At 44.7% G+C, this 16,650-nt stretch overlaps 1 protein-coding gene across 1 annotated transcript in view; it reads right to left on the bottom strand.

Annotated features, from left to right (window-relative positions):
* Positions 1–7,343: 7,343 nt before the first annotated feature.
* The window catches only part of STMP1 (short transmembrane mitochondrial protein 1), a 41,646-nt gene continuing 32,339 nt past the window's right edge, over positions 7,344–16,650 (bottom strand). The window contains exons 2-3 of the mRNA XM_085651994.1: positions 12,110–12,163; positions 7,344–8,415 (exon numbers count right to left, since the gene is read on the bottom strand). Coding sequence (XP_085508120.1) covers positions 8,341–8,415; positions 12,110–12,163 — 129 coding nt within the window. The 3' untranslated portion in view covers positions 7,344–8,340. The remainder of the gene's footprint in view (positions 8,416–12,109; positions 12,164–16,650) is intronic.

Genomic DNA, 16,650 nt, shown 5'->3' with positions numbered 1-16,650 from the left:
AGGTGTGCTCTCTAAGCACCTGATCTGGGTCAGAGAAACACATGGAGGGAGTTACCCAAAGATGCATTAGAAAGTTTGCTTTTTTACTTGTGTGCATACAACCTGTTGTGGAATAGATTATGCACTGGCGAATGGAACCCGGCTCCCAATTACTACAAATGCTGAAATACTCCGGATGACAAGTTCAGATCATGCCGCAACAACATTAACATTAGACTGGTCAGACAGGAGACGGAATAAAGGCAGCTGAATACTCCACCTTACTTTGTTACGGAACTAGTATTGAGAAAGGGCATACATATCCTGATTGTAGAATACTTCTAAAGGGAAACACCATTTATAATGCTACACACCACGCACTGCTGTTCCAATGCGCATATGACTGCTGTTCCAATGCAGGTGTTCCAACGAATCTGCCTTTACCATGCATATTTTTACAACTACATGCCTTAGGGAAAGCGGCGTTGGACTTTAAAGTTCAACGCTTTCCCTACTGTTGCACAGACTGGAGTTGCACTAGTAAATTATACCGCTGCAAAGTCCAGAGCTTTCCCCTAAGGCATGTCGTTGTAATGATATGCGTGGTACAGTAATACATGGTAAAGTAATGCGTGGTAAAGATGCATTCATTGAAAAGACTGAGGAGTAACAGCATGCGCGGTAAAGGCATGCGCTGGTACGAAATACAACCCTTCCAAAACCGTGATGCAGGAGATACCTAAGCGTCAGGAGTACTGAAAAAGTTTAAAGCAGTCTTGCAAGGTATACACATTGGGTTGATAGACATCTGAAGAATAAGATACATAAAGAAAGATCAGTTACAGCTAGAACTACATAGAACTGAGGCAGAATACAAAGTTAGCCCCACTGGGTCGATTCAATTCCACTGCCTCCAACAAGGTGGAAATGATCTTAGCACCATTACAATGTATATACAAGTTCATAAAACCAGCCCACCCATAGCCCGGGTACTAGGACTAAAAGGAAATTAAGATATATAGGAAGAGATTCAAGTTCTGGATTGTAGGAAAGGAGTGGAGGAAGAGGATAAGAGGGCAGCCTTCTGAGGATTTTCTAAGTATCTCTATTCCCCAGACTCATTATCAGCAACAGAGCAGAGAAACTTCTTAGAGACATACCCTCTACCCCACATAACATTAGAACAATAAATATCTCTGAAAGTCCAGATAACCACTGAGGAAGTGAGAGCGGTCGTGAAAACCAGGCAGCTCAATAAGGCTACAGGTCCAGGTGGTTTTACTGGAGGGCTTCATGAAACCTATTCGGCATCTCACTTGGTAAAGGTATTCAATACTTTCACCAAAGCTGAAGATGTGACACTGTTCACAGCGAAGGCTTGCATCTCATTAGCAGGGTAAAGACCACAGCTCTATTCCTCATATCTACTGATCGCACTCCAGAATATCACTGTAAAAATCTCTGCAAAGATTTTGGTCACAAAGCTAGAGCCTGTCGTATCAGACATTATTCACCTTGACCAGCTGGAATGGTTTTAATCTAGCTAGATGCTCAACTACATTAGATGTGCAATCCACCTGATCAAAAAGGCTAAACAGAAAAACATCCCAGGAGTCTTAGTTACTCTGGTTACCGAAAAGGACTTTGATCTTGTGGATTGACCCTTCGTGGTTAAGGTGTCAGAAATAAATAGGATTTGGCTCGAGACTCAGAGCGATGGTCATGGTAGGATATAGAGCACCCACATCGAAAGTAGCTGTAAATGAGAGAACATCAAACTTCATCACTGGGGAGGAGAACTCCTCAAAGATGTCCCCTTTCTCCCCTCCTATTTGCACGTAACACTAAGTCCATTGCTGGCAAACAAGGTAAGAGGATGCAAAGATACCGGAACTCAAATTTGGTTTAAATTTCCATAAGAATATGATGCTGTTCATTATGTACTCCTAAAGCTTACCTCTCCAGCTGAGTCACTCCCCACACTCAACGAGTTGTTGAAGGAATATGAAAAAGTTGCAGGCCTTAAAATCAATGAGTTCAAATCAGAGATAATGATTCTGAATCTACTCCAGGACCAGGTACAACAGATCAAGAAGCAAGTCCCCATTCGATGCCATTGAAACATATTAAATATCTGGAGGTAAACATCGTACCAGACTTAATTGACTTATACCGTTACAATTGAGCACCCTTTCTAGCAACGTTGAGCGATGATCTCTGTAGAAGTGCTTTGCTACCCATTTCCTGCCTTGGGAAAATTACCGCTATTTGTGCCAGCCCTTATCAATCACGCTCCCAGGCGGATTTTTAAGGACTTCTACGTTTTTGGTTCGGAAATGCATATGAAAAGGACAACGCCCAAGACTACCATAGAAGACCGTGTGCGAGTCCAGACGAAAGTCCCTATGATTTCGGGCATACAAACAAATCATTGAATTAGTGAAAAACAGGCTATCACATAGAGGAATCCAAAAGGTTCCACTATACCCAGATCAGAATGCCATGATGCTCTCTAAGCTCGATCACCACACCAGCAGACTTCACTTTTGAACTCGCTTGATCCTCAGTTATATTACTTCTCTAAATCCACTCAAATTAAATCAACCTACAAATCTGTGCCTGTTTAATGGGACAGCCAAGTCTACATATTTCCTGGCTTGGGGAACTTATCTCTCTGCCAAGGGTTGTTCCAGCCCTTGGCAATCACTCTGCCAAGCAGATTTTTAAGGACTTGAAGAGGCTGGTTCTGAAATGTATATGAAAAAGATGATGCCCAAAAATAGCATAACCAGAGAGCTGTTCCCCATGAGCCAAAATGTAAAACAAATAAAAATTATGCATAAGTACCGCAGAAGTCCTGAGCAGTCACCCCCCTCTCCTTCAAGGTACCACAGCACACCTGTGGGTACCACCCCTTAAGCCTCATCTCACCCCATGGTACCGTGCAAGCTTATATGGTACCACAATACTAAGGGGGAAAGCTTGAGTAACCGGTACCACAAATGTTCCTCAGTACTGGAATAAAATAAAAAAAATAAAAAAATTGGGGTTAGGCATCCGCGGGGCATAGTGTGCTGGAGGCCAGGCTCTTTGGCCAACTACTCTGCAGGGAGTTTGTCTGCAGGGGTTGGCCACGCCGTGGCACATATACAAAGACCATGTGGGATTGGGTGCGGGCTTGGACAAATATCAGGCACTAAGGCCATTCCCCCACTACGCACTGCCCTTGCCCGTGTCTAACAAGAGTTTGGTCAGCTGCAGTAGGGCTTGGAGCAGGGCCAAGCTATACTTTCCGCTTCGTATGACCAGAGGATTGGGCGCTCACAGGGGCTGGACAAGAGGCAATGTGCTGTGGGGTAGTTGGCTGAATATGATCTATAATATGATTTAATATAAATAAAAAAACACCCCTTATGGTTTACTGAGCTAACTATAACTTGCACCTACACCATGCACTGCTTATGACCTCACATATTATTACATCACTAATGACATGCTAAATGACGTCAATGATGATATCACTTTAGAGGTATCTTCACCCTTAATCCGTGGAGTCACCATTCCAAAGGCACACTATTGGACTTTTGCTTCTGCCATTCGCCAACAGTGCATAAAGGAGACAATCATTGGCATAGCCAATAGGTCTCGCCTTTGGGACCTTATAAGTGTTTAGTCATGCAACAGTTAATGTTGTTACACCAAGGATATTGTGCTGGATAACTAAACACTTATTAGGTCCCAAAGGCGAGACCTATTGGCTAAGCCAATGCTTGTTTGGTTTAAACTTTCAGTCATATTGCACAGCAACAGTGCTGCTGTGCAACATGGATAAAGAAACATTGAAAAGCATTTCAGCCATGTTGTCCACATTAAAAGAACATGAAGGGAAATTGTAAAGCTTGGAAGTGTAAACGGGAGAGAAAGATGTTTTTTGGTTGTTAATAAGTATTAATGGGGGTAAATAGCACCTCATATGCGGGTGGGGGTCTAATGGGGGTAAATAGCACCTCATATGCGGGTGGGGGTCAAATGCTCAGAGCGAAGAGTGTTGCGGAGCCATCACACCTCTGGTACCAGTGGCTCCTGCGCCCTTGTAAATGTGGGGCAAAGACTTGGGGTGGGAAAGGCCTAAGTGTATGGGTTAAATACAGCAGTGATCTTGGTTGAGTGGGTTTGTGTGGGGCCCAGTGCCACTGCACCGGGTGCATAGAAGGAAGGCGTGGTTTAGTAAGTGTAGTTTTATAGGCTACAGGGGGGGAGGGGGGGGGGGGGAAGAGGTGGGTTCAGGGATGTTGCCTTGCGAAGGAGGTGATAGATGGAGGGGTTACAACAGCACAGGCACGAAGCATATTTTGTAGTTAGTCATGGAGCCTGGTGCAAAGTGCATAATAGTGCGTAGCGGGGTAGGCAGCGTGTGATGGCCTGTAGTGATACAGGGAGATCGACTACTTGGCTAATGTAAGAAATCTGAAATGAAGCAGTAATAGGCGCTCGATAGCTCCCAGAAGCCTCAAGGCCCTGGTGCAACTGCCCCTGCTGCGTGAGTGAGTGAGTGAGTGAGTGAGTGAGTGAGTGTTGGCGCGCGCAAAGGGCATGGATGGGAGAGGGAGTGGTGTGTTAAAGGGCCCTAAAAGAGTGATGTGTGTTGTTTCAGAAGGACATGTTCCCATCATTTCTAGGTCACAACTTAGCACCCATCTAATTTTTTACAAAGGGCCTGCTTCATTCAAAGCTGTGGACTGCAGGTTGTCCGAAATTCAACCTAGCTTCCTGTTTGTCTGGGTCTCCAGCTTGATATGTTTTTCCGGAAACACAATGTGTTAGGATGACTTTCAAATATATTTCCTGGATAGGCTAATTTGGCTCTGTCCTGGGAAGAGGAGAGTAGACGGGACTTACAGAAACTTCTCTTGAGTGATATAGGATGGAGTATGTTCCTATGGAGCTGGTCTTAATGTAACTGCTGCACACTCACTGGGAAACATGGTCAGAAATCGTGGGGAGCTTTGGCACAGGGTCAGCTTGCATAAGTAACTTGATATATACAAGGGCAGACATATGAGAAGATAGACAGATATAGGGGGCTTGGATCAGATGGTGAGACAGTGAGAAGCTTTTTTGAGGACAGTGTAACGTTTCTGGGCTGCATGGATGATGAGCTTACTTCACATGAAATGATTAAGTGAGATGGTTGATGCGCACGAGGCGTGAAATGTGGTGCTTACGAACAGAGCGTGAGAAGCTTTGGGCACATGAACACTCACAGTGAGGAGTATGGAGCACTTGGTAGACAGTGTGAGGAGTGTAGGGTACACGATAGACTGACTGTGGGGGGAGCTTCTGCACACGAACAAATTGAAGTTTTTGGGCAGCATGAACAACAACTGGAGGCGCTTAGAACACTTGACCTGATGAAGCAGAAAGATTGATGCGCATGGACAAACAACACGAGGTCCATGTTACTTCGTCTCAGTCTCAGACATATACATTTAGGGGTTTGGGCACATGGGCAGGCAGTGTGCTAGCTTGGGGCATCTTGAAGGACACTGCAGGGAGCTAAATTGCATAAGACAAGAAGTTTTGAATTGCTGTGGGTACATGATCAGCCATGATGAGGTGATTGAGCACAATGATAGGGAATGTGAGGAGTTTGCAGTGCCACAATTAAGGAATTGGCCTCTAACTCAATGCAGCGGGCACTTTTCATAAGTAGTCCCAGGTGACTTTTCTACATGAGTGTAATCTCATGTAAATCATTATTGTGTTTAGTGTGTCTCTTATATTTCGTTTTTGCGCTTTTTGTGCGATTTTTGCATTAAGGAGGCTGATTAGAGTAGACAATGTCATGCAGACGAGATACTGACCGATACGTCGAGCAGTTGTCTTGAATGAGGTTTATACCAGAGGGCATACCTTGAGTGCTGTTTTTAAGTAGACGTCCACCCAAATGACTGAGCAGGTATTTCGTGGTTATTTTGTGTGGGTAGGGCCAACATCCTGTACAGTTTGCACGCAGTCTACAGCCTTGTGTAAATCGTGCATCCCACAAAAATTCCACGAGGAATAAACAAGCGAGTTCGTCCACTACCTTTACAATCACAGCATCTGTAGTTAGCTCAGTGCACAGACTCCATAAGAATGCATGATCATCCATGCTCCTTGGTACACTCATGAATGCGTGCTGCAAAGACCGGAATACCAGACGCGGTGAGAGTCGGGCTTATGGAAGTTATCAGATTAACTAAGTAGCACTGGTTCAGGATAATTGTTCAATTAAGATGGCAGAACATGGATCTACAAACAGAACAAGCCCGGGAGTGGTGTGCGCGCGCTCTAAAAGGAATTTTTTTAAAAAGCATGGCGAAGGTGAGCGCGCGCAGCCTGCTCTTTTTCAAAGGACATACTCGTGCTTGTGGCGCACCTTTGCGCATTCCCGCAAGGCGTATGCCGCCACAAGAACGAGTATGTGCTTTGAAAAAAGAGCTGCTCAACGGCTAAAGGTCTCCTATGCAGCGCGTGCGCGCTGCATAGGCAAGACCTAAAAAAAAAAAAAAAGTAAAAAAGGGCATGTTGAACCAACCCTGTCCCCAGTGTTGGTGAGACGGTACCATGGGACCTCGTCTTCGAATTAAAATTAATTGTAAAAGTATTTAAATGTAAAAAATATGTTATTGATAGATTTGTGACTTCTAAACCGTTCTTATGACCACTGTTCTCAGCGTAGGTCTCACACCCAAGGAGGGTGTCTAGCAGGGTCTGTCCATGCAGCCCAAGCGCATTCTGCACAGCCAACTGTTATGCGCAGCAAGATTTAGCAGTCCACAGTGGGGACTGAAGCCCACGGAAGATGGGGCACAGACCCTGCAGTGCATGGCATAGGCTGGAGACCGCACCCATTTCTTAAACCATGCTGCCTATCGGATCTTCCATCACTTGATCAAGGGAGCTACAGGAAAATAATGGGGCAAATTGGATTTGGACTGGAAACTCAGATGAGTAAACGAGAGGGAAGGCGGCGACAAGAGAGATGCATGAGGGAAGGAAAGAACAGGAGTCGGGGTGAGAAGAGGGAAAGAACAGGAAATAAATGACATGAAAGGGAAGGAGACGATAAGAGGAAAAGGGTCCAAAAACAGGGAAGAAAAGGTCAAGAAGTCCTAGAAGAACACAAAAGAGGAGGTGGTGGTGGGAGGAAACGAAAGAGGGTGCAGAAGGACGCAAAGGGGCAGGAAAGAAAAAGTGAACAGGAGGAAAGGATTAAAGATTAATGTGACTACTTAATTCACAACGCAAAAAGTAAATATATATTGCCTCTTATACAACACAGTGTACCACACCCATAAAGAGCAAGGAGGAGTCAAATATTGTGAAAGCATGGTTTTACTGTATCAGGATGAAGCAGGATTGGAGTTCAATAGCATGATAGCATTTATCGTGGTGCCGAGCACGAACATGAACACAGTAATGAGATTCAAACTCAAATGCTGCACAGTACAAGTGGTTCATCTAGTTCAATGCAATCACATGACTGTTGAGATGCCAAGTAGTGTGGATCAATGGTACGTGTTAAACACATTATGGAGACACTTAAAATTATGATCACTCAAATGTGAGAAAACAAAAACACCGATTTTCATAACAACATTTGATGCATAACTGAATGATAACCAGCTGCAAATGCAATAAAGGAGAGCAGTATTGTTAAGTAAGGCATTAAAATCACACAAGACGGTTCATTTAACACAGTTACTTATGCTGCTGTTTCATCTGCATTTGTGATGATTTCAAAGTTATAAGGGTTAACTAACGTGTACCTGATGTAAATACGTCATCATAGCTCTACTAAATTGTTCTATAAAGTTTATCCAGCACCATTTTAAGTTCACGTCCCTTCCATTAACGTCATTTGGTCATCGGTGATGGAATCATACAGGTGAAACCAGCTGTTACTGTCCCAAGTTAAATATATAATGAGCAGTGTGGAATGCTGTGCATATGTTCAAAATCATGATATAAATACCTACCCACCTCTGCTCGCACGTCGCCACCCCAAACACAGCATTCCGCCACAGATTCATGTACACATTGGGCTGTGTGCTATCTATAAAGAACTCTATCCTAGTTCCCTCTGAAAATTCCAAATCAGTCTCAGAAGCCACAAAGCACCTTCAATTCTCCGTCACCTCGGACGGCGAAGAAGGCGAAAGCAATGGCGCACACACAGCATAGTAACAGAGGGGGAAATGCTAGAACCCGAGACATTGTATGGAGCCAGGCAGATCTTGTGAGCAGCACCATAGCAATCACAGGCCCTCCTAATCCAGCATGGCAGCAAATGTCCATCGAGAATCAGCTGCACGTTCAATCACTGGGGGGTTTCTTCTTGGCCTCCACGTCTTTTTTGATGTTCTCCAACTTCTTTCCAAGGTCAGGGATCTAATTCACAAATGGAATAAAAAAAGGAAGTAAAAAATCTGGACTTAAGAATTAGTTTGCTGAAGGTGAGTCAGTCCCTTGACATACAGCTTTTTATGGTTTGTTTTCCTCCACTATACAGCCTGGTCATTAAAAGCAGGGACCTGCGTTTCATTAACTTCAAGAAAGTGCCGTTACCTTTATGTGATAACTTAGGCAGGGTACCAGACTCATGAGTATGGGCCTTACACTCCAATAACCACACACCTCTTACTCCCAGTGCCAATCTTACTCCTTTCAATGTCCTCCCAAAGTTTGTGATGTACATCAACGTAGTGACTGCACGTTAGTTGAACAATCAGTTATGTTGCCTTTTTTAGACAACATATCGATGCCAGGAACTCAGGAGAGGAGAGTAAAAACAATACTTTATAACTTTTTGTACCCACACATAGTATTGGTGGGTAACAGACTACTAACTATTCCTCATCTCCCTAATGGTTGCCTCAGAAAGTGTGGGCGTTTCGGTTTTGCAAGAATATGTTGAAAGTCATTCTTCACACAATAGCAAGTCGGCGTGAAAGGTGCATCTTGAGGTATATTAGGTCTGTTGATAGCCAAGACCTTTTGATTTTACTAACATTATATAGAAAATATACATCGTTATAGTAAGTCAGCCAGCCCTCTTAAGCCATTGGTTTGTAATTGCCATTCACCTTTTTCTTCCGCTCACTGTAGCACGGAGTATGGGCAATGGGCCAGCCAAACTCAGCCATTTGCTAACTTCACTATGAGTGCCGGCAAGAGCACTTCTGCACAACGAACTTTCCTTCAGTACTAAGGTCAAAATTCGTTTTGGAGGGCCAAAAATATCTTTTAGGTTTTATCCAACGTTTTATTAGGTTTCGCCTGCACAGCACTTGCGCTGTGCTTTTGAAATCTCTTGTATTTAATAGATCTTAAAACGGGGCTCTTATCACTTCCCATAGCCGAATTATTTTGTCCATTCGCTTTTGTGTGGAATTATTTTTGTTGTTAACTTCCCCTGGCTGCACGCATTTCCAATACTTTTACTAAAGTTGTTCACACTGTTTAAGTCCCATTCACTGTCAAGATAAGATCTCTTCCGACGGAGAAGGCAGAGAGCTTCTAACAGTATGCTGGAATGCTTGCTTTTTATTACTTAGTTGTGTAAAGCAGATGCTTTAGCCTTCGAAAGTGTGTGGTATTTCCTATTCATGACTCAGTACCTCACTTTGTAGGCATGATCGGACTGATCTTTAAAACTTAATCTATTCGATAATTATGATCAAATTCTAAATGTTGTAATAAATATTGCACATTAAAAATAAAGTTAATATACAAGAGCTATGCTCTATGTTACAACTAAACAGGCAGCCAGAAGTGTAGTTACCTTGCAGACAACAGGGTCATGATATGAATGGTGCGGAAGCACCGGGCCCAAAAGTTGTCAGAACTCCTCTAAACCCATAATATTGCTATATTTGACTACTAAACAGGCATTCACAATTGCAGTTAAAAGGGACTGGATTGGTACAGCAGGTGCAGTGGCACCAGGGCCAAAAGATCTAGGGGCCTCACTAAACACAAATTATTGCTAAAACCAAACAGGCAGTCACAAGTGCAGTTATCTTGCAGACAACAGGGTCATGGTTTGAATGGTGCAGCAGTTGCAGTGGCACAGAGCCCAAAAATTGTCAAAACTCCTCTAAACACATAATATTGCTATATTTTACGACTTAACAGGAAGTCAGAAGTGCAGTTATCTAGCAAGCGCTAGGATCAGGATGTCATTAGTGCAAGAGGTGCAGTGTCACTGGGGCCAAAAGCTCCAGGCACCCCACTAAACACTGATTATTGTTATATGTTACGAGTGAACAGGCAGCCACAAGTGGATTTCTTTTTCAGGCACTAAGGTCATGATTTGAATTCTGCAGCAGGTGCAGTGGCTTCAGGCCAAAATGTTGTCAGAACTCGTCTAAACACCTAATATTGCTATATTGTACTACTAAACAGGCAGTCAATTGTAGTTACCTTGCAATTGAAAGGGGCTTGATTTAAATACTGCAGAAGGTGCTGTGGCACAAGGCCAATTGTTGTAACTCCACTAAACACCAAATATAGCTATATATTAATACTAAACAGGCAGTTACACGTACAGTTATCTAGCAGGCAACAGGGTCATTATTTGAATGGTGCAGCAGGTGCAGTGGAACCGGACACAAAAGTTGTCAGAACTCCTCTAAACACATAATATTGCTATTACATCAATTAATTCTATTATTTCCCTCTTTAATTTCATTTTTTTAAAATGTTGCTGTTACTTACCTGCACTATACCACTAGTAACAGCACAAAATGTTGCCTTTTTGTACATAAACAAGTCATAACACGAACAGACTTTCTGTAACTTATATCGTACAACTATCTAGCAAGCATCGACTTACAACAAAAAACTGCTTATTATTAATAACATAGGCGAAACCTAATGCATTCACCAATGATTGTTTTTATAACAGATAGTAACCAGCAGTTCATCCAAAATAACGTTCTAGAAAAACAATGACAAAGCAAAATAAGCATTGGCAAAGGCAAAATGCTGTCAGCAAAACCATGCAGGAAAATCGAAGACCCACTTATTTTCATATTCTGCATATCTTACAGAGTTGTGATGCGTCCCTCTTTCAGACTGGCTTGCAGAGAGAATGAGTAGAAAATGGATAGAGTTCTTCCAGACAACACTACAAAATTGGGCATTACCCTTTGGTCTCGCACTGAAAAAGGTCAGGGGTTATGGGACCAAGGTTTCTGCATATGTAAGATTAGCAAGTCTGGGTTCGCAACAATCAATAAAACAGAAGCAGGATGTGGATAATTCAGCTCAGGTAGACAGCACTTTGGAAATGTCTTGTGGCATTCCAAGTACAACATACGGAAATAAGCACCTGGCACATTTCCAGGCGTACTCCTGGGAAGGTCTGTGAGTTGCAAGAAAACATAAAAGTGCCTTCAGGTGCAGATCTAAATCTCCACCCTTTTATGTTTTTGTTTCTGAATAGGACCATTGATTTTCCTAATGCCCTTCTACTGTAACATTATAAACCACCTTGTATTTAATCAATGCAGTTTATGTTTTATAGTAACTGTTACCCTATAAGTGCTGCCATTGGAAATTCTGCATAGTTATGGATGTACTGCGTTTGTCACATAATCCACCATCGGCTGCATATTTTGCAGATTAACAAAATTAATTATTCTTGCAAAAACGGATCAAAGTTACTGAAACAAAAAAGTGCAGCACGTGGTGCCATGCTGTGGCTAGCCCCCTGTGCACAGATGAACTGGTCACCGTTCTGTTACTGACTGCTGCTTTCCAGAGTTAAATTATTGCTAATGAGGTGGAATCTTTGCCGAAGCACTATTAGGAAGTAGAGAAAATAGAGAAAACACAACATACGGTCACAAAACATGGACGTAAATGAAGCCACATAATTTTCCTTTTTGACACACAATTTAGTTTTAAAAAAATGCTGCATAATTTCTTCAACAATAAACCACATAATTCCAAAATGGCCTAGTCTATAAGAAGCACTTTGTCAGTTTCATTATGCAGCTTAAAACACAATGAATGGTTTCCTTGTCCATCCGTTGATAGCCAGACTGCTAAGACATACAGTTTGTTTAGGGCAACTTACCTCGTAGTTTTGAGCCAGGTACATCCCCACCACATTGCCAAACGCAAAGCCGAGCTGAAAAATAAATAAATAACTAAATCAAATACCACAAACTATTTGTTGATCACTCTCCCGTCAAGACTTTTCATCAGAATCAGTAGAATAAAGTAAAAGCAACTCTAAGCATTTGCATCACCGAACACCACTTCTTAACAAAATCAGGAAAAACATTTAATCCTTCATGTGACTGTTAAAGGAAAAATACATGACTGTACCGCTTGATTATTTTTGTAACAGAACCAGATAGTGATTAAAAAGTGAACTTAATCAGCCCTATATTAAGCTAGAGTTTCGAAATCAATAAAGCTAAAGTACACAAGTTGTTACAATATAAGGAAACAAGCATTGGCACAGCCAATAGGTCTCGCTTTTGGGACCTAATAAGTGTTTAGCTATGCAACGGGTAGCATTCGATCCTCGATCCACTTCTGGAAAGATCTCCACCTGGCTGTCACTGGGACGATAGCGGTCGCAAAAATGATCCTAGTCCCACGCCTGTTATATCTCTGCTCCAATCTCCCGGTGGTTCCCCCGCGATCCCTATTCCGTGAGCTAGACACCCTGCTTGGGACCCTCATCTGGGGCAATGGTCGCCGGCGTATCGCCTTGGCAAAACTGCAATTGCCCCTTGACCAAGGTGGGTTAGCGACCCCCTCATTCGAAGCGTATTTCCTTGCCGCCCAATTACAGTGGGTGTCACGCTGGACGGCGGGCCGGGCACAGGGGGAGCTGATCACTGAGACAGGGCGCATTCAAACCCCCATTATCCACCACACATGTTGCTGCCAGGTGCAGCACCGCTGCCATCTAGGCCCCTCCAGGTAATGACAGCGCGCGCCTGTCTGGCGCGTGTCCATCGTCTTAGTCGGGATGCTCCCCTGTACTCTCCGCTTCTGCCGTTGGTAGGGTTCCCCAGGGGTCAGGCGCATTACACGGAGCAAATACTGCAAACATGGACGGATCATGCTGTGACGGAGGTGGGGATGCTGTTTTTTTAGGGAAGCCTGCAGGCCTTCGATGCATTGGTCGGCGACTTCAAACTTCCCAGGGGACAGTTCCTACGGCACAGACAACTTCTCACGGACTGCCGCAGGCAGTGGCGTGCGATTGACACAGACCCCCCACGCACCCGGTCAACCATGCGATCCTATAGATGGGGCCAGGACGCCATCTAGTCACTTGGATCTATAAAGCTATGCGGACCTTGCGGCAGCCCACACTTGCACCCCTCAGAGAACACTGGGAAACTGACTTCCACAGACCTCTACACGATAGAGAATGGACCAGGGCCCTTAAGCATACCAAAAAAGAGTCCCACAATTACCGTTTTAAGAACATACAACTGCACATCCTGCACAGGGCGTACCTCACTCCCGAAAAACTACAGAAATACTTCCCTGATGGTTCGTTTGCTTGCCCCAGGTGCCTGGAACCCGCCGCCTCGTTTAAACACATGTTTTGGGACTGTCCGATACTTCAGTTACTGGCACACAATCCATACTGCCCTTAGCACGGTCACGGGGTTACAGGACCTGTACACATGGGAGGCGAGTGCCCTGGGTATACATAGGCGGCACAAGCATAAGAAGGTGGAAAGAAGTTATGCCTCCCTGGTGCTTCTCCTAGCCAAACGGTGCATCACCATGCATTGGAAGACATCGGAGGGGCCCCCCCTAGCGGCATGGGTAGGCGCAGTCAAAAAGTGGGGTAAGGCGGAGGAAACACTACTCAGAACGGAGGAGGCCCAAGGGATTCGCAAACACCCGATCTCCCTGCCATGGGCCATGCTAATGCATTCCTTCGTGCAGGAAACAACAGTAGTGGCAGGCCCACGAATGATCGATCCCCCAGGGACCTCCACGAGCCAGGAGCCCACCCCGGGAGACGCACGAGAAGCCCAAGCACCCGGCGGGTCGCAGATGTAGACAACGCCAGTTCCACCATCATGCCTCCATATAGGCAGTGACCAGCGCCCCCGCCTCCCCTCCCCCCGCACCTGCGAACACCCCGACATCATCCCATACGATGGTCCAGCTCTCAGGCGCAAGACTACTATTGCTCATTATCCGCGACATAGTGCATTCCCTCCCCCAGTTTATCTATCCCCAGTTCGTTGATGGTTAGTTCATGGCTGCAACCCCATAGCCTCTATGATACACCTCACAGGGGATTAGACACACTGCACGGTCCCCATACGGCGCGGCGACCACCATTCGTACTAGTAGGGCATACCCAGACGCAGGCCCCGGACACCTGTCTGCAGCTTAAAACAGAGTAGGGACGCACACCCCACGGGCCCACGAGACCAGGAATCCACATGGGGCGCGAATGGGCGTTCCTGCTTTGTACACCTATATACCAACTGCATTACCAAACGTGCCTATGTATGTAATGTTTACAAATGCCAATAAAAAGATCTTTAAAAAAAAAAAAAAGTGTTTAGCCATGCAACAGTTGCATAACTAAATACTTATAAGGTTCCAAAAGCGAGACCTATTGGCTATGCCAATGCTTGTTTCCGTTTATTACTGCTCTGTAGTAATGGCGGCGCACGGGTGCCACCATTACTACATAGAAGTAATAAACAAGAGAGAAAAAACGGGCTCACGGACAACATCAAAGCGGCCGCGGCAGTGCGGCCGCGAAAGTGAGGGGCACGTGCCCGCGCACATGTACTGTAGCTCTAGGCTAAGGTGGTAGCACTTTTGGCCCTCACCAAAAGTCTCGCAAGACCAGCGCATGCGCTGGGTCAGGCGAGACCTAAAAAGTAGGGGCAGCCTCATGCTCTCAACAGGTGGTGAGCCATCACTCCTGGCGGTCACAGGCTCTAATGAACAAGAGAGCTGAGAGGGGGCCGGTGTTTCCAAGCATCATCAGCCTGCAGAAGCGCGAAAGGCATCCCTTCAGCACATACATTCAACAGTGTGAGGAACCATGGTACAGATATTCCGGATGCGTGACCCTCTGAGGATGGAGCTCACAGAAGGAGGCCAGGCTCTCCAGTGCGGATGGAGAGGGTGAAACAGCAGCAGTTCATTTTGAAGCGGTTTCCATGGCTTGCATAGAGATAGGAGCACGGTTGTATTTCAGCTGACGTCACTTACTTTGCGATCTGTGTTCATGTATTCATTCGTAGCCGCCCCTATGAGGACCCTGAATTTTTCCAATGGATTAATTCTCGTGCAACACACACTCGTTTCAAAAGACCAACACAATCTATTCTTCCAGATGCATTAACCCCTTGCACTCGCAGCGTTATCCTTTTGCAGCAGTGCGACGCCACTCGCTAGAGCACGAAGCCTACATGCGCCCGGTTTGCCCTCTAGGTTCCCTGACCTGCAGCAGAATCACCGAGACCTCGCCGGATAATGACTGGTTAACTTTTCTTGCTGAGCAGTGCACTTCTTAAACGAAATATCTGGATTAACTGCTAAAAAAAAAAAAGCCTTAGTAATATCTCCAAACCACTCGGACTAACTAAACATACCAACACACAGGTTAAGGCCTAGACTCAGAGTAGGCAATTTCACGGCATTAGTCATTGGTCCTTAAGTAAACCCCTTATAAACCCATTCATAAGTTAGCAGGGCTGGTTCACTGGCACACCTGTATTTCTAAGTCCACTCACGAAGATACGACAGTTTTAGAGGGCTTAAAATAGCCACACCCAATGGCATCCCACTGAGCTCTAAACCAAAATAAGCATTCCTCTGTTGACTTTAATCCAAACCCTTGCTCATGGTGCAATCGCTTTCCTCTAGTCTGGCGTGTGTCGTGCGCAAGGGTCACTTCGGTCTTACCGTGTTTGGATGGGAGGAGTTGTAACCTTCCGCTTCGGAAGACAGGACCTTGCACTGATGCTGCTTTTTACTATTCGGCGTTGCATTCTTCCTTCCAGGAAGTGTTTACATAGAAACGCACGAGGGACTATTTTACATGTGAAAACTACTCAATCACGAGGTTTGTGACATTTATCTCCTTCATGCATGGTGTACAGAAAGTAATACTTTTTTGGGCATAGTCGATATAGCAGGCTTTGATGTAATAAATAGCATTTGTGCACGCAAAACATTTAAACAGCATTTGCAATTGCCTGGATTTAGGTGCATTGGAACATTAAACACAGACGTATTGGTTTGCCAATGCCTGTTAAATATTTTGGGCTTACATGAAGTAACACGGTAAGTGCCAACGAGGAAGTACCGAATGAACAGAGGTGATCATATCACTCAGTAGTAATGGTTGCGAAGGCGAAATAGCATATCTCTTGCCTGAAATAGCCCAGCTGATATACAACTACTTAGAGGTTATAAAGTGTTTCTATCACTGTGTACAAGATAGCAAGCAGCTGGTTGCCTTCAGATGGTGGGGCGCAAGCACTACACAGACTACGGCAGGCAGAAGCATTTGTAAGATAGTTCTGAAACACAATGCACAGAGGATTAATAGGGGAAAGGTGTAAACATGGTTCAGAGATGATTACAAGACTATTACGGAAATAT

The sequence above is a fragment of the Triturus cristatus genome, chromosome 4_1 (genome assembly GCF_964204655.1).
Source record: "Triturus cristatus chromosome 4_1, aTriCri1.1, whole genome shotgun sequence".
In the NCBI taxonomy this organism is placed as follows: Eukaryota; Metazoa; Chordata; class Amphibia; order Caudata; family Salamandridae; genus Triturus; species Triturus cristatus.
The sequence above is the reverse complement of the archived record's forward strand: the minus strand, read 5'-3'. Positions and strand labels throughout refer to the sequence as shown.